General features: G+C 40.2%; 1 protein-coding gene across 4 annotated transcripts in view; it reads right to left on the reverse strand.

The window, feature by feature from the left end:
- LOC124795467 (putative GPI-anchor transamidase) overlaps nucleotides 1-18,294 on the reverse strand; it is an 89,980-nt gene that overhangs the window by 23,538 nt on the left and 48,148 nt on the right. For 3 of the 4 annotated variants that reach the window (XM_047259498.1, XM_047259500.1, XM_047259499.1), the window contains exons 5-8: nucleotides 12,376-12,493; nucleotides 11,910-12,020; nucleotides 8,027-8,202; nucleotides 7,814-7,887 (exon numbers count right to left, since the gene is read on the reverse strand). In XM_047259498.1, coding sequence (XP_047115454.1) covers nucleotides 7,814-7,887; nucleotides 8,027-8,202; nucleotides 11,910-12,020; nucleotides 12,376-12,493 — 479 coding nt within the window. Of the gene's footprint in view, nucleotides 1-6,190; nucleotides 6,982-7,813; nucleotides 7,888-8,026; nucleotides 8,203-11,909; nucleotides 12,021-12,375; nucleotides 12,494-18,294 lie in introns of those variants that run through there. The other variant, XM_047259497.1, reaches the window with a different exon arrangement.

The raw sequence follows: 18,294 nt of genomic DNA on the forward strand, positions 1-18,294 counted from the left end.
AATTACTGATATTCAAAGGAAGCGCACACATGAAGACGAGGGAGACTGATAACGGATAAAAGATGACAAAAGAGGGCTCCTTTTTCATCTACTTGGTCTATTATTGTCAGGGTGCATTTTTACTCTTTGCACTCAAAAATGACGCACACATTTTTATATAATAATAATAATAATAATAATAACACACATGAGAGAAAATTACATATCACCAGAATGGTTAATGTTCACGAATAATCCAATATTAAATGTTTTTTTCAAATACCACTTTAAAGTTTTTATAATATTTCTACTAGGGTGGTACACCACTTGAGGGTTAATGAAGAACGTGAATTTGAAAGGTGCTGTGTAGAGATACGTCACAATATTCTAATTTTATTTGTGCACAGATTTTCAGGTGCAGAAATAATGAAACTGTGTTTATCAAAATTCCAGTACCTATCGCAGAAACTTAAAAAAAAAAAAAAATCAAGGAAATGTTCCTAACAGCTGCTGATTTCAAAATAGACTTAGCTACTGAATCCAACAGACAGCTCGACAAAATTCATTTACATGATACAAAAATCAGGTTTCAAAGCTAATTTTACTGATTTTCGTGTAAATAAATGGTCAGCAACATGTATAGGTAACATTAAAACCAATTACAGTCATCTTCAGGTTTGTTTCCATCAGGTACACTGTATTCCATGACAGTATTAATGAGATCCACAACAGCCGTTTAATTGATATTTGTTATATATAATATCAAGTGGTACCATGTGCTACTACATTTACAGTAAGTCACCATGACTTAGGTATAATGCATTTAAGATCTACAATGACTAGATTACTGTGAATTATAGCTATAATGAGAGACAAATAAGTTTTAGTTTTGCTTAGATTCAAGACTTCCTGATCACTGTGCCCTGTTTATGGAGTTACCAAAAACAACAGAACCCTGAAGGGGAAAAAAAACTATACCAAACAACAATTCAACACAGAAAATATGAAATTATTCCACCACAGACGAAATAAGGTGGAGTGGACAATAGAAAATAGTATATAAAGGTCTGAATTCTTTTCTAAATTCCTGGCAACTTCTTGTACACTTTTAATGAAAATTTTTCTCTTAAGCATACCATAAAAAAGTAGGGAAAAGAGTAAAGTGGATCACTGAAGGAATAAAAATATTTAGTGAAAAAGGACACACAGCTACACCAGGAACTAAAACACAATGTAAGTCCTGATTTTGTTACCTATGTAAAAGACTAAAAATATGTTCTTAAGAAAGTTGTAAAGGCAACAAAAGAAGTGGCAAATAATACATTTATTTTGGATAGTGAAAGCAAATCAAAGGCAAATGGTCAGTGATCAAAGCTGAAACAGGCATTGCAACCAGAGGACATATTTCCAAAATCAAGAAAGAGGGCAAAAGTATTGTAAATCTTTCCCTAATTTCATAACCATGTAATGATTATTTTTTATAAATGTGAACATGTCTTACATTAAAGTAGAAAATAACGTAGATTACATGAATTTCTTTGCAACTGAGGAATTTGAAGGTGAAACTTCCAATATATTCAGCAAAACTACTGTGAAATGTATAGAAAATTCCATAATAACACTAAAAAATAAAACATCGGCAGGATGGGATAGACTACCAACAAAAGGTGTTAAAGGCAATCTCTAAAATAACTGTGCAGCCACTATCTACAAGAGTTAATACGTCATTTGGCAAAGCAGCTTTCCCGGTACTCTGAAACATTTAATAGTTAAACCATCATTCATAAAGGGCAGAACAGAACACTTAGGAAAGTATCACCTATCTCTCTTCTTCTATCACTATCAAAAATATTTGAAAAGCTTGTCACAATACAAACTCAAAATTTCATACAAAAGTTTAACATAACCGCAAAAAATCAGTGTGGGTTTCAGTAAGGCAAAAGCACATTATCTGCTATCAACTGCTGTGTTTGGATGCAGGCTAAGTTGGCATCCCTCCGCTCCCAGCTTCAGGCAGTGTTGGCTTCGGTCACACAACTTGAGGCTGTTGCCAATGGGCATCACTGTGGGGGTCCCGATGGGGGTTTGCCGGGGACGGCCAGCTCGTCCCACGCATCTCCCGATCGGACTACGACTGTGGCTGCCCGGGATACTGCCCACATTGAGGCTGATCCCTCACCCGTGGTAGAGTGGGAGGTCGTCTCGAGGTGTGGCAGGGGGCGAAAGACATTCCGGAGGGCTGAACGGAAGGCCTCTCCAGTTTGTCTGACGAACCGGTTTCAGGCTCTGTCTCCGGCTGATACTGATGTTCGGCCGGAGATGGCTGCTTGTCCTGTTCCAGAGGTTGCCCCTCAGTCTGCAAGATCCGGGCAGTCGCAGAGGGTGGGCTTACTGGTAGTTGGGAGCTCCAACGTCAGGCGCGTAATGGGGCCCCTTAGGGATATGGCAGCAAGAGAGGGGAAGAAAACCAATGTGAACTCCGTGTGCATACCGGGGGAGTCATTCCAGATATGGAAAGGGTCCTCCCGGATGCCATGAAGGGTACAGGGTGCACCCATCTGCAGGTGGTCGCTCATGTCTGCACCAATGATGTGTGTCGCTATGGATCGGAGGAAATCCTATCTGATTTGGTGAAGACTTCCAGTCTCGCTAGCGGGATGAAAGCCGATCTCACCATCTGCAGCATCGTCGACAGGACTGACTGCGGACCTTTGGTACAGAGCCGAGTGGAGGGTCTGAATCAGAGGCTGAGACGGTTCTGCGACCGTGTGGGCTGCAGATTCCTCGACTTGCGCCATAGGGTGGTCGGGTTTCGGGTTCCGCTGGATAGGTCAGGAGTCCACTACACGCAGCAAGTGGCTACACGGGTAGCAGGGGTTGTGTGGCGAGGACTGGGCGGTTTTTTAGGTTAGATGGCCTCGGGCAAGTACAGAAAGGGCAACAGCCTCAAAGGGTGCGGGGCAAAGTCAGGACATGTGGGGACCAAGCAGCAATCGGTATTGTAATTGTAAACTGTCGAAGCTGCATTGGTAAAGTACCGGAACTTCAAGCGCTGATAGAAAGCACCGAAGCTGAAATCGTTACAGGTACAGAAAGCTGGCTGAAGCCAGAGATAAATTCAGCCGAAATTTTTACAAAGGCACAGACGGTGTTTAGAAAGGATAGATTGCATGCAACCGGTGGTGGCGTGTTTGTTGCTGTTAGTAATAGTTTATCCTGTAGTGTAGTAGAAGCGGATAGTTCCTGTGAAATATTATGGGTGGAGGTTACACTCAACAACCGAGCTAGGTTAATAATTGGCTCCTTTTACTGACCTCCCGACTCAGCAGCATTAGTTGCAGAACAACTGAGTGAAAATTTGGAATACATTGCACATAAATTTTCTCAGCATATTATAGTCTTAGGTCGAGATTTCAATTTACCAGGTATACACTGGGACACTCAGATGTTTAGGACGGGTGGTAGGGACAGAGCATCGAGTGACATTATACTGAGTGCACTATCCGAAAATTACCTCGAGCAATTAAACAGAGAACCGACTCGTGGAGATAACATCTTGGACCTACTGATAACAAACAGACCCGAACTTTTCGACTCTGTAAGTGCAGAACACAGAATCAGTGATCATAAGGCCATTGCAGCATCCCTGAATATGGAAGTTAATAGGAATATAAAAAAAGGGAGGAAGGTTTATCTATTAAGTAAGAGTAATAGAAGGCAGATTTCAGACTATCTAATAGATCAAAACTAAAATTCCTGTTCCGACAGTGACAATGTTGAGTGTTTATGGAAAAAGTTTAAAGCAATTGTAAAATGCGTTTTAGACAGGTACGTGCCGAGTAAAACTGTGAGGGACGGGAAAAACCCACCATGGTTCAACAACAAAGTTAGGAAGCTACTGCGAAAGCAAAGAGAGCATCACTCCAAGTTTAAACGCAGCCAAAACCTCTCAGACAAACAGAACCTAAACGATGTCAAAGTTAGCGTAAGGAGGGCTATGCGTGAAGCGTTCAGTGAATTTGAAAGTAAAATTCTATGTACCGACTTAACAGAAAATCCTAGGAAATTCTGGTCTTACATTAAATCAGTAAGTGGCTCAAAACAGCATATCCAGACACTCCGGGATGATGATGGCATTGAAACAGAGGATGACACACGTAAATCTGAAATACTAAGCACCTTTTTCCAATGCTGTTTCACAGAGGAAGACCGCACTGCAGTTCCTTCTCTAAATCCTCGCACAAACGAAAAAATGGCTGACATTGAAATAAGTGTCCAAGGAATAGAAAAGCAACTGGAATCACTCAACAGCGGAAAGTCCACTGGACCTGGCGGGATACCAATTCGTTTCTACACAGAGTACGCGAAAGAACTTGCCCCCCTTCTGACAGCCGTGTACCACAAGTCTCTAGAGGAACGAAAGGTTCCAAATGATTGGGAAAGAGCACAGGTAGTCCCAGTCTTCAAGAAGGGTCGTCGAGCAGATGCGCAAAACTATAGACCTATTTCTCTGACGTCAATCTGTTGTAGAATTTTAGAACATGTTTTTTGCTCGAGTATCATGTCATTTTTGGAAACCCAGAATCTACTCTGTAGGAGTCAACATGGATTTCAGAAACAGCGATCGTGTGAGACCCAACTCGCTTTATTTGTTCACGAGACCCAGAAAATATTAGATACAGGCTCCCAGGTAGATGCTATTTTCCTTGACTTCCGGAAGGTGTTCGATACAGTTCCGCACTGTTGCCTGATAAACAAAGTAAGAGCCTACGGAATATCAGACCAGCTGTGTGGCTGGATTGAAGAGTTTTTAGCAAACAGAACACAGCATGTTGTTATCAATGGAGAGACGTCTACAGACGTTTAAGTGACCTCTGGCGTGCCACAGGGGAGTGTTATGGGACCATTGCTTTTCACAATATATATAAATGACCTAGTAGATAGTGTCGAGAGTTCCATGCGGCTTTTCGTGGATGATGCTGTAGTATACAGAGAAGTTGCAGCATTAGAAAATTGTAGCGAAATGCAGGAAGATCTGCAGCGGATAGGCACTTGGTGCAGGGAGTGGCAACTGACCCTTAACACAGACAAATGTAATGTATTGCGAATACATAGAAAGAAGGATCCTTTAGTGTATGATTATATGATAGCGGAACAAACACTGGTAGCAGTTTCTTCTGTAAAATATCTGGGAGTATGCGCACGGAACGATTTGAAGTGGAATGATCATATAAAATTAATTCTTGGTAAGGCAGGTACCAGGTTGAGATTCATTGGGAGAGTCCTTAGAAAATGTAGTCCATCAACAAAGGAGGTGGCTTACAAAACACTCGTTCGACCTATACTTGAGTATTGCTCAACAGTGTGGGATCCGTACCAGATCGGGTTGACGGAGGAGAGAGAGAAGATCCAAAGAAGAGCGGCTCATTTCGTCACAGGGTTATTTGGTAACCGTGATAGCGTTACGGAGATGTTTGGCAAACTCAAGTGGCAGACTCTGCAAGAGAGGCGCTCTGCATTGCGGTGTAGCTTGCTCGCCAGGTTTCGAGAGGGTGCGTTTCTGGATGAGGTATCGAATATATTGCTTCCCCCTACTTATACCTCCCGAGGAGATCACGAATGTAAAATTAGAGAGATTCGAGCGCGCACGGAGGCTTTCAGACAGTCATTCTTCCCGCGAACCATACGCGACTGGAACAGAAAAGGGAGGTAATGACAGTGGCACATAAAGTGCCCTCCGCGACACACCGTTGGGTGGCTTGCGGAATATAAATGTAGATGTAGATGTAGATCAACCAGTTTATAGACAAAATTAGCTCGTATCTGGACAAATCCCTGCTGTGTCACAGGAATTTTTTGTCGCCTAGCAAAGGCCTCAGACAGTGAACCATTGATAGCTACTTTCTAAACTGGAAAAATATGGAATTATGAGCACTAACCAACTGAAGACAAAGACTGGTTATATCATCAGAAAGAGGGAATTATGCTTGACAATGGAAGACAATTTGACAAGGAGTACCCCAACTTTAGTCTTAGGTCCCAATCTGTTTTACATAAACGATCTACCGCTTAATTTTTGAGTGTCACTTTGTTTTATTTGCAGATGACACATTTTTAATCATTGAAATACTGACCAAATTCCTCACTGTCATAAATACATTAGAAAAAAAATAGGTAACTGGTGTCTCAATGTAAGACAGAAACACTGTACTGACACAATGACTCAAAGTTTATTCTTCTTCCAGATGCAAGCGAAAATCAGGTGAGAACATAGACACAAACATAGAAACAATCCACATACTGATACAAGTAGATGCTGACAATAAGAAAGAAAATATGAGAACAAGTGCCTGCTACACACCACTTATAAAGAGGAGGGCTCTCGTATAAGTAGATGGCACAACAGATGGCGCGCCATGTCCATAATTAGTACATTAGTGGCTTGGTGCAGCAGCGTATATCCAAGTATTACATACAAGGTTATAGCATCTGGTTTAATTTAAATGGGCTATAATTAAACATGGAAAAAACTCAGTTAATGCAGTTTAAAACAAAACAAGCAAAGTTAAATGATGAAGCTAGTTGTGGGGCTCACATATACAATACACTGCATATAAATTACATACACTATCATTTGCAATGATGAAATTATACAATGCTAACACCATGAGCGTAAGGATAGTAGTATATCATGGCTACTTTGAACCAACAATAAGGTATGGAATTACATTTTGGTTTAACTCTTAACGATAAATCTCCAATACTGAAATGTCAAAAAACCATCAACAGAAATATGCACAATGTAGAGTGTAGAAAAATCTAAGTATATTGTTCCCTCACTGGTCATCTATGAAACGATTGTCTCTGTACATAATAACCCTGATTTATTTGTTGCGAATCAATTTCAACATCATTACAACACAAGGAATCAAAACAATTTTTTGCTGCCCACAAACTGTTTAAAACTGTATGCTCTAACTCTGAAGTATACGGGCATGGAAACTGCAAACAAAGTAAAAGGAACAGAATTACTCGATATTAATTTAGAGACAAACACTGGTGCAGAAATATTACTATTCAGCTGAAGAGTACATGAATGACGATCTGAAAATCTGAGTGGGAGGGAATGCGTGCTTTGGATGTTATAGTTTTTTATTAGTTTGAAAAAAAAAAATCATCATTTGTGTGTCAATTATGTATACAGTGCAGTATATTGTATTAATGATATTTTAAGAAAAACTGCCAACAAATTTTGTTTTTTGATTTGATGAGTCTCCTATATATTAAGTCAATGACTTGAAATTTTTTGTTAGAAACAATAAACTTCTATCCTATTCTAAAAGTAGAATCTCTCAATCTGAAATGCAGCTTTCATATTTTCCACATTTCACAACACAGAATGAACTTACTATCATATCAGTTTCTGTACACTTTGTACTTCCACACGTAATGAAGATCTGACACCTTTTTACTGTTTTGTTTACAAGAAATAAGAATATCACCAGCTTTAAGAAATAGCTTTTAAATAGGACAAAAACAGACAGTATTCTTTTGAGTCACTGGACGGCAATTTCAAATTTCCTTTACACTAAACCATGTAAAAGCAGTAAACTCACTGTTAGTCCTCCCACAGGCAACAACAGAAAATGTATCTGCATACTGACAAAGTTCATTTCTACACACTGCTTTCTTTCATTAACAAATTAACTTATAACCAAAAACAAATTTATTTGCAAGGACTAGATTTCTTTGTAAGCTTTAACTGGCAATAACAATAAATACTTCAAATTGTTACAAATTGGAAATTAAAAAAAAGAGAGACGTCAGTACACACTTTCCAACGAATCAAATATATGGGTTGGAAACTGTTCAGCATAATAGAACTTCTTCTTTGGCATTTTTTCTATCCTGTAAAAGCAAGAAAAGTAAACAAACATTAACATTGGCTCACAATTTTACATAAACAGAAACTAGTTGTAAACTTTTAAATATCAATACATTCAAGAAATTTGTGACTCAAGAAATCAAGGGTTTAAAATTTGTGTACCTTTGGGTCTCATTTTTTGCTGGAACAAACGAAATATTCAGTTTTGAGTAGGTGAGTTCAACTGGTCTTACAGAACCAAAGAAATCTGTTATTGGCACTTCATTGGTGTCCCTTTTGTATAAGTCCTTACGAATGCCAACTGTTGAGATGCATTTTGATTTTGGACATACAATGAGCTGGAATCACAACACATTACTAATTATATTCAATAATTAAACTATCCTTAAGAATCAGATAATTAAGATATCCAAGCACCAAGTATGTCAAGTGGAGATGAGTGGAAATGACAGTTATGCTACAAAGGTATTTTGGTTATGCTTTCTCAACTGATGGGATCCCAATAGAATGGCATTCAAATGGTAATACTTACTGTGAGCACAACATTGGAATAAAATGGACCTAGCTCCATAATCTGAATTTGATCATTCATTGCTAAAGCTGTGGACTTGCTGCTATAAGCTTATACTATTCCTGGTATGTTCATTAGCTAATTATAGGAATGTATTAACTCATTCTGAAGTTTTTAAATGGAACATAACAAAACTTGACTGCAAGCCAGTGAGTGGATCACTGTAATTCCTTTATTATCTCAGACACATTCAACTGTAAGTAATTTAGGAGTAAAGGAGATCACTCACTGAATAGCAGAGTATTGCGTCATCGAAAGGCACACAAAAGAGACAGAAAACTGACTAACTTTTGGAATCAATAGTTTCTTGAGCTAGCACACGCGTACACACACACACACACACACACACACACACACACACACACACACACACACACACACACACGTAGACATGCAGGTGTGTGTGAGTTGGGGGGGGGGGGGGGGGGCACGTGCATGTGCACACGTATTTGTACTCTAATGCAAGAAAGGATTTATTCCTAAAGCTAGCAAGTTTTTTGCCATTTTTGTGTGCACCTGTCAACAACTCAATGCCTTTGCTATTTGGTAAGTCACTCTTTTAGTCTGAAGTTATTTACATTATAACAGAATTTTCCTATTATATTTAGACAATTAATTGGTTCACACACTAAATCTTTAGAACAGGGAATATAGGATAACATTTAGAGGTGTGGATTGAATCAAGGAATCCATTGGTACAGAGAAACAATTATTGTGAACTGCTCCTGTAACTACAACTCATGTTGCTCCTTCATGTGGATAAGTTCCCTGTATAGGGTTGCAAAACAAACTTAGAATAAGGAGGGAGAGGGGAATGAGTTAACCACAGCCCTCCCCCACAAATTAAACAAAATTAAGCTACTTCAGGTATGTCACACTATACTGTTATCATATCTGCTAGGGTCTTGTATACTTTTGCATTAAGTTTATAACAACAAACATTCTTATAAATATTCGTAGAATATTTTCAGAGTTGTACTATTTTCTTGTGAGATTATTTATTTGCAGAAAAATATATCGTCACATTAAATACTGGAGGGTATTCTTACATAATGAGCTGTTGGTACTAATGACAACAGAATCTGATCTAAATTAGATACTACTCATGAATATATTGTGCAACAATAGTACAATTAAGAATCTTATGAGAAAGGATTTGATTTAAAACTCTGTCTTTGTAAAAGGCATAACAGAGTATGATTTCTAGCAAAGAAATCAAGCACATAGTATACACTACTGGAAATTGAAATAAGAACACCGTGAATTCATTGTCCCAGGAAGGGGAAACTTTATTGACACATTCCTGGGGTCAGATACATCACATGATCACACTGACAGAACCACAGGCACATAGACACAGGCAACAGAGCATGCACAATGTCGGCACTAGTACAGTGTACATCCACCTTTCGCAGCAATGCAGGCTGCTATTCTCCCATGGAGACGATCGTAGAGATGCTGGATGTAGTCCTGTGGAACGGCTTGCCATGCCATTTCCACCTGGCGCCTCAGTTGGACCAGCGTTCGTGCTGGACGTGCAGACCGCGTGAGACGACGCTTCATCCAGTCCCAAACATGCTCAATGGGGGACAGATCCGGAGATCTTGCTGGCCAAGGTAGTTGACTTACACCTTCTAGAGCACGTTGGGTGGCACGGGATACATGCGGACGTGCATTGTCCTGTTGGAACAGCAAGTTCCCTTGCCGGTCTAGGAATGGTAGAACGATGGGTTCGATGACGGTTTGGATGTACCGTGCACTATTCAGTGTCCCCTCGACGATCACCAGTGGTGTACGGCCAGTGTAGCAGATCGCTCCCCACACCATGATGCCGGGTGTTGGCCCTGTGTGCCTCGGTCGTATGCAGTCCTGATTGTGGCGCTCACCTGCACGGCGCCAAACACGCATACGACCATCATTGGCACCAAGGCAGAAGCGACTCTCATCGCTGAAGACGACACGTCTCCATTCGTCCCTCCATTCACGCCTGTCGCGACACCACTGGAGGCGGGCTGCACGATGTTGGGGCGTGAGCGGAAGACGGCCTAACGGTGTGCGGGACCGTAGCCCAGCTTCATGGAGACGGTTGCGAATGGTCCTTGCCGATACCCCAGGAGCAACAGTGTCCCTAATTTGCTGGGAAGTGGCGGTGCGGTCCCCTACGGCACTGCGTAGGATCCTACGGTCTTGGCGTGCATCCGTGTGTCGCTGCGGTCCGGTCCCAGGTCGACGGGCACGTGCACCTTCCGCCGACCACTGGCGACAACATCGATGTACTGTGGAGACCTCACGCCCCACTTGTTGAGCAATTCGGCGGTACGTCCACCCGGCCTCCCACATGCCCACTATACGCCCTCGCTCAAAGTCCGTCAACTGCACATACGGTTCACGTCCACGCTGTCGCGGCATGCTACCAGTGTTAAAGACTGCGATGGAGCTCCGTATGCCACGGCAAACTGGCTGACACTGATGGCGGCGGTGCACAAATGCTGCGCAGCTAGCGCCATTCGACGGCCAACACCGCGGTTTCTGGTGTGTCCGCTGTGCCGTGCGTGTGATCATTGCTTGTACAGCCCTCTCGCAGTGTCCGGAGCAAGTATGGTGGGTCTGACACACCGGTGTCAATGTGTTCTTTTTTCCATTTCCAGGAGTGTAGTTATCAAAGTTCACAATGTCTTTATAATGGAGAAAAGACAGACAGATATCACCTTTTAAGATTGGGAAATTATTTTCCCCATGAAATTATACTTTGAAGTTTATAGATATTGAATAAGTCTACTTTTTAACTTACAAAAATGTTCATCACTCAAAATGGATCACACATGTTGTGTGCCCTATTAACAACCATATAGTTTGGAGCTGCTCCTGCGTTGTTGTCAAAGGTCAGACAAATATTATTGTTATGATATCATAAAAAAACATTATTTCTGAAGCGTTCCTAAAGGAAAAAGTCACAAGCTTTATGCCTAGAAAACTGAGGAAGGGATCCAATGAACAGCAACTGATTCTGAGAATAAACAAGTCCAGCAGGCCTTTACCAAGAAGGTAAACTGCTTACTGAAGGCACCACAGTATAAGAGGATGCATCGGTACCTGAGGTGTAGAGCAAACTATGTGAAATGATCAGGAAGTATAATTTTCAGAAATAAGTAATTTGCTCCACTTTCTCACAAACTGTAGGTATAATCTACATACCATACAGACTTCTTAAAAGACACTTCCATTTATACAAGTTTTGGCTGAGTTCTCTAACAGCCAAACTGCAGAAATAACCAACACAAAGCTTCACTCCTGATTCAGTGGATTTATTTCCTGTATTTACTGTTGTTTCAGCACTTTGGCACCTTTTTACAGACTTTTACTGCTTTGGTATCACTTGTACAATGTATATAAAAGAGAAATGAAATATATTCTCAGAGAAGTCGTGTCCACTTTTGAACATGTTCAATTAACAGGATAAGAAATTATACTTACAAACTGTGCCATGGTTTTTGAACTGCCCGGTTCAATCTTCTCCAAGAATTCTAGAGCATAGTAGGTATACCGATCAATAATGTACACTCCTATAGCAGGGTCTGCATGATGCTGGAATATAAAAGCACCCAGAAAATTTACAAGCATGCCTAAATGAAACTATGATCAAATATACACAGAAAAATAGTCCTCCTCTAATGTTATATTATCTAATACATTTCTGCCATAGTGAACTTTTTCCACAAGTTGTGTGCCTTTTAAATTTCTTCAAAACCAAAGACTGAAACCACTGCAGTTTTCTGCATCTGCTCATTTGATTGTGACCCTTCACAACTTCAATGTCTTAACAAAAATATAACTATTTTCCAACTTCAGTATTGATGATAGCAATATGCACTTAGCTGTGTTGGGATAACCAAACTAAATTTCTGATGTATATAATATAACCTCTAGGTATTATACCTACCGAGAGTGAATCTTCTCCGACTAAGCTGCTGGCTACAGCGAGAATGTTTGGTGAATAAAATTTTTCATACATGGAGGCTGCCTGACAGGTGTCAATCATGAAGAAGATTTCATTATATCTGGAAATAAGTACACAAAGTATTCTCAGTTAATTACTTACATTTTGAAATGTAATTTACTATGATTTTCACCTGGAGACATTTCTATGCTTAGAGATTAAGACTGGGTATCACAATTAGATTCAAAACAAGTCTCTAACTTTTGCAAGCAGTTTAATAACCTGAAGTTGTGTTTACACCTGTGCAACTTATTGTGCGCATTAGATGCAGACAGCTTTTGCATGAAGAGGGAAGGGGGGGGGGGGGGGGGGGGGGGGGAGAGCAGCATGCAATAGTGGAAAGTCACGCATGCCTCTGATCTGTGTGCCTGGGTCACCCACCCACAAATGCAGGAGTCTTCTTACCTCGGATGAGGAGACATGTGCAACAGTCATGCGCCTGTCTGCAGTTCTGCTTGTTTGGTATTTTGTTTTATTATGTCTCACTGTCAAAAGATTCAGTTCAGTTCATTGCCTGTACTGAAATTTAACTTTATGTATGCACTTTGGCCAAGCGGTCTAAAGAGAACACTTGGAATCTGGAACCTTGCTTATGGCTGATCAATTCTGTATATTATAAAGACAGAGTGAAACAAAAAGGCCATCTTCAGACATTTACTGATTATTGCCACCAAAGAAGTTACAATGTTTGCAAACACTGTAACTTCTTTGGTGATAATAATCAGTAAATGTTCGAAGATGGCCTTGTAAGCCGAAAACCAGTTAACAATAAAAGTAATATTGTAGAACAAAAGCAAACTGGTGCTTTCCATTTATTATAATGTTGTTCTACCAAGAACCGATGGAAGATTCTGTTAACACTAGAAACATGCATATTTTTCCATAGCTTAGAAATAAAAATATTAAGCACAGCATAAACGAGACTTGTGCCAATCTCCTAAGCTCGTTAATTTGTACAAGTCACGTGACAGAATGTACAAACTTGACTTCCTTCCACATGAATAGAGTCACACAGTTTTGTGTTTAGCTACGTGTCCCTGTCAGTGCAGCCTCATGGAATTAATTTGGGCAAAGGGTTTAGGCTATGTGGGAGAAAAAAGTAAAACATTCATGATAACATACACAATCATAGTTGGTGGTGACTTTAATCTACCCTCAATACGCTGGAAAAATTATACTTTTAAAGCTGGTGGCAGGCAGAAAACGTCATCTGAACTTGTACTGAATGCTTTCTCAGAAAATTATCTTTAACAATTAGTTCATGAGCCCACTTGAAGCGTAAAAGGTTGCGAAAGCATACTTGACCTCTTAGCAACAAATAATCCTGAACAAATAGTGAGTATCATGACAAATACATGGATTAGCAACCACAAGGCAGTAGCTGCTAGGCTGAATACCATAACACCTACAGCTACCAAACAGAAACACAAGGTATATCTACTTAAAAAGCTGATAAAAATGCTCTTAACACGGTTCTAACAGACAGTCTGCACTCCTTCCAATTTGATCATGTAAGAGTAGAAAAGTTGTGGAATGATTTCAAAGACACAGTATCGACAGTCATTGAGAGATATATAACACATAAATTAATAAGTGATGGTACTGATCTCCCACAGTACAAAAAAAGGGACAGATCACTGCCAAATTTAAAAGAACTCAAAATCCCCAAGACTGGCAAAGTTCTGCAGAAGTTCGATATGGAACATACTTCAATGCGAGATGCTTTCAATAATTTCCACAACGAAACTCTGTCTCAAAATCTGGCAGAAAACCCAAAGAGATTTTGGTCATACATGAAGCACACCAGTGGCAAGACGCAATCAATACCTCCACTGCGCGATAACTATGGTGAAGTCGCTGATGACAGTGCCACTACAGCAGAGTTATTAAACACGGTTTTCCGAAACTCCTTCACCATAGACGACAAAGTAAATATTCCCTTAATTCCAATCAAGAACGACTGCCAAGATGAGAAACACAGAAACAAATACCCTCGGTGTTGCAAAGCAACTTAAATCACTTAATAAAGGCAAGGATTCCGATCCAGATTGCATACCAGTCAGGTTCCTCTCAGAGTATGCTCATACAATAGCTCCTTATTTAGCAATTATACACAACCGCCTGCACACAGACAGATCCCTACCTGCTGTTGTTGTTGTTGTTGTGGTCTTCAGTCCTGAGACTGGTTTGATGCAGCTCTCCATGCTACTCTATCCTGTGCAAGCTTTTTCATCTCCCAGTACCTACTGCAACCTACATCCTTCTGAATCTGCTTAGTGTATTCATCTCTTGGTCTCCCTCTACGATTTTTACCCTACACGCTGCCCTCCAATACTAAATTGGTGATCCCTTGATGCCTCAGAACATGTCCTACCAACCGATCCCTTCTTCTGGTCAAGTTGTGCCACAAACTTCTCTTCTCCCCAATCCTATTCAATACTTCCTCATTAGTTATGTGATCTACCCATCTAATCTTCTGCATTCTTCTGTAGCACCACATTTCGAAAGCTTCTATTCTCTTCTTGTCCAAACTATTTATCGTCCATGTTTCACTTCCATACATGGCTACACTCCATACGAATACTTTCAGAAATGACTTCCTGACACTTAAATCAATACTGGATGTTAACAAATTTCTCTTCTTCAGAAACATTTTCCTTGCCATTGCCAGCCTACATTTTATATCCTCTCTACTTCGACCATCATCAGTTATTTTGTTCACCAAATAGCAAAACTCCTTTACTACTTTAAGTGCCTCATTTCCTAATCTAATTCCCTCAGCATCACCTGACTTAATTAGACTACATTCCATTATCCTTGTTTTGCTTTTGTTGATGTTCATCTTATATCCTCCTTTCAAGACACTGTCCATTCCATTCAACTGCTCTTCCAAGTCCTTTGCTGTCTCTGACAGAATTACAATGTCATCGGCGAACCTCAAAGTTTTTATTTCTTCTCCATGAATTTTAATACCTACTCCGAATTTTTCTTTTGTTTCCTTTACTGCTTGCTCAATATACAGATTGAACAACATCGGGGAGAGGCTACAACCCTGTCTTACTCCCTTCCCAACCACTGCTTCCCTTTCATGTCCCTCGACTCTTATAACTGCTATCTGGTTTCTGTACAAATTGTAAATAGCCTTTCGCTCCCTGTATTTTACCCCTGCCACCTTTAGAATTTGAAAGAGAGTATTCCAGTCAACATTGTCAAAAGCTTTCTCTAAGTCTACAAATGCTAGAAACGTAGGTTTGCCTTTCCTTAATCTTTCTTCTAAGATAAGTCGTAAGGTCAGTATTGCCTCACGTGTTCCAGTGTTTCTACGGAATCCAAACTGATCTTCCCCGAGGTTGGCTTCTACTAGTTTTTCCATTCGTCTGTAAAGAATTCGTGTTAGTATTTTGCAGCTGTGACTTATTAAGCTGATAGTTCGGTAATTTTCACATCTGTCAACACCTGCTTTCTTTGGGATTGGAATTATTATATTCTTCTTGAAGTCTGAGGGTATTTCGCCTGTTTCATACATCTTGCTCACCAGATGGTAGAGTTTTGTCAGGACTGGCTCTCCCACGGCCGTCAGCAGTTCCAATGGAATATTGTCTACTCCGGGGGCCTTGTTTCGACTCAGGTCTTTCAGTGCTAAAGACTGGAAAATTGTTCAAGTCACATCAATACCCAAAAAGGGAAGTAGGAGTAATCCGTCGAATTACAGGCCCATATCATTAACGTCGATTTGAAGTAGGCTTTTGGAACATATACTGTATTTGAACATTATGAAGTACCTTGAAGAAAACGATTTATTGACACATAGTCATCAGGAATTCAGAAAATATTGTTCTTGCGAAACACAACTAGCTCTTTATACTCATGAAGTAATGAGTGCTTTCGACAGGGGATGTCAAATTGATTCCATATTTTTAGATTTCCAGAAGACTTTCGACACCATTCCTCACATGTGTCTTCTAACCAAACTGCATGCCTATGGAATATCGCCTCAGTTGTGCGACTGGTGCGTGATTTCCGGTCAGAAAGGTCACAGTTCGTAGTAATAGATGGAAAGTCATCGAGTAAAACAGAAGTAATATTCGGAATTTCCCAAGGAAGTGTTGTAGGCCTTATATTGTTCCTGATCTGTATTAACGACATAGGAGAAAATGTCAGTACCTGTCTTAGATTGTTTGCAGATGATGCTGTCATTTACCGTCTTGTAATGCCATCAGATGACCAGAACGAATTGCGGAATGATTTAGATAAGATATTTGTATGGTGCGAAAAGTGGCAATGGACCCTGAATAAAGAAAAGTGTGAAGTTATTCGCATGAGTACTAAAAGAAATCCACTAAAGTTCAATTATATGGTAAGTCACACAAATCTGAAGGCTGTAAATTCAACTAAATACTTAGGGATTACCATTACAAACACCCTAAATTGGAACAATCATGTAAATAATGTTGTGGGAAGAGCAAACCAAAGACTGCGATTCATTGGCAGAACAATTAGAAGGAGCAACGGGTCTACTAAAGAGACTGCTTACACCACACTTGTCTGCCCTATTCTGGAGTACTGCTGTGCGGCGTGGAATCCGCTTCAGATGGGACTGATGGGTGACTGATGGATGAAATCAAAAAAGTACAAAGAAGGGCAGCTCATTTTGTATTATCGCGAAGTACGGGAGATAGTGCCACAGACATGATACATGAATTAGAGTAGCAATCATTAAAACAAAGATGTTTTTCGTTTCGACGGGATCTTCAAGAAATTTCAATAACCAGTTTTCTCCTCTGATTGCAGAAACATTCTGTTGGTGTCCACCTACATAGGGAGCAATCATCATCACGTTAAAATTAGCGGAATCAGGGCTCGCACAGAAAAATTTAAGTGCTCGTTTTTCCCGCGCACTGTTCAGGAGTGGAATGGTAGAGAGAGAGAGAGAGAGAGAGAGAGAGAGAGAGAGAGAGAGAGAGAGAGAGAGAGCTTGAAAGTGGTTTATTGAACCCTCTGCCAGGCACTTTATTGTGAATAGCAGAGTGATCACATAGATGTAGATGAATTGCTTGTGCGTGAGGCAATGGACAAAATCCCACCTGTAGTGTGGGCACAGTCTGTGCAGTACGCTGAAAAGCTTAAGAAAGTATAGTTTGACAGGGAAGTGATGATTGATATTAGACTTGAACCTATCATCATAAACTTACAATCAGATTTTTTGGAAACAGACCCAAATAGAAGCGATCATGGTATTACGATATAAACTTTGGAGCAAAGTAATAATATTTCTTAGTTTTAAAGACTCTTGGTTTATTTAATAATGACAACTTCTAGCCTTTTTGATTAGGACTTTGTACCCTTTGAATTATGCAGACTTTATTGTCGTTATCAGGAGAAATAAAACTGGCGTTCTACGGATCGGAGCGTGGAATGTCAGATCCCTTAATCGGGCAAGTGGGCTAGAAAATTTAAAAGGGAAATGGATAGGTTTAAGTTAGATATAGTGGGAATTAATGAAGTTCGGTGGCAGGAGGAACAAGACTTTTGGTCAGGTGAATACAGGGTTATAAATACAAAATCAAATAGGGGTAATGCAGGAGTCGGTTTAATAATGAATAAAAAATAGGAGTGCAGGTAAGCTACTACAAACAGCATAGTGAACGCATTATTGTGGCCAAGATAGACACGAAGCCCACGCCTACTACAGTAGTACAAGTTTATATGCCAACTAGCTCTGCAGATGATGAAGAAATTGATGAAATGTATGATGAGATAAAGGAAATTATTCAGGTAGTGAAGGGAGACAAAAATTTAATAGTCATGGGTGACTGGAATTCGAGAGTAGGAAAATGGAGAGAAGGAAACATAGTAGGTCAA

The sequence above is a fragment of the Schistocerca piceifrons genome, chromosome 4 (assembly GCF_021461385.2).
Source record: "Schistocerca piceifrons isolate TAMUIC-IGC-003096 chromosome 4, iqSchPice1.1, whole genome shotgun sequence".
Taxonomy (NCBI): domain Eukaryota; kingdom Metazoa; phylum Arthropoda; class Insecta; order Orthoptera; family Acrididae; genus Schistocerca; species Schistocerca piceifrons.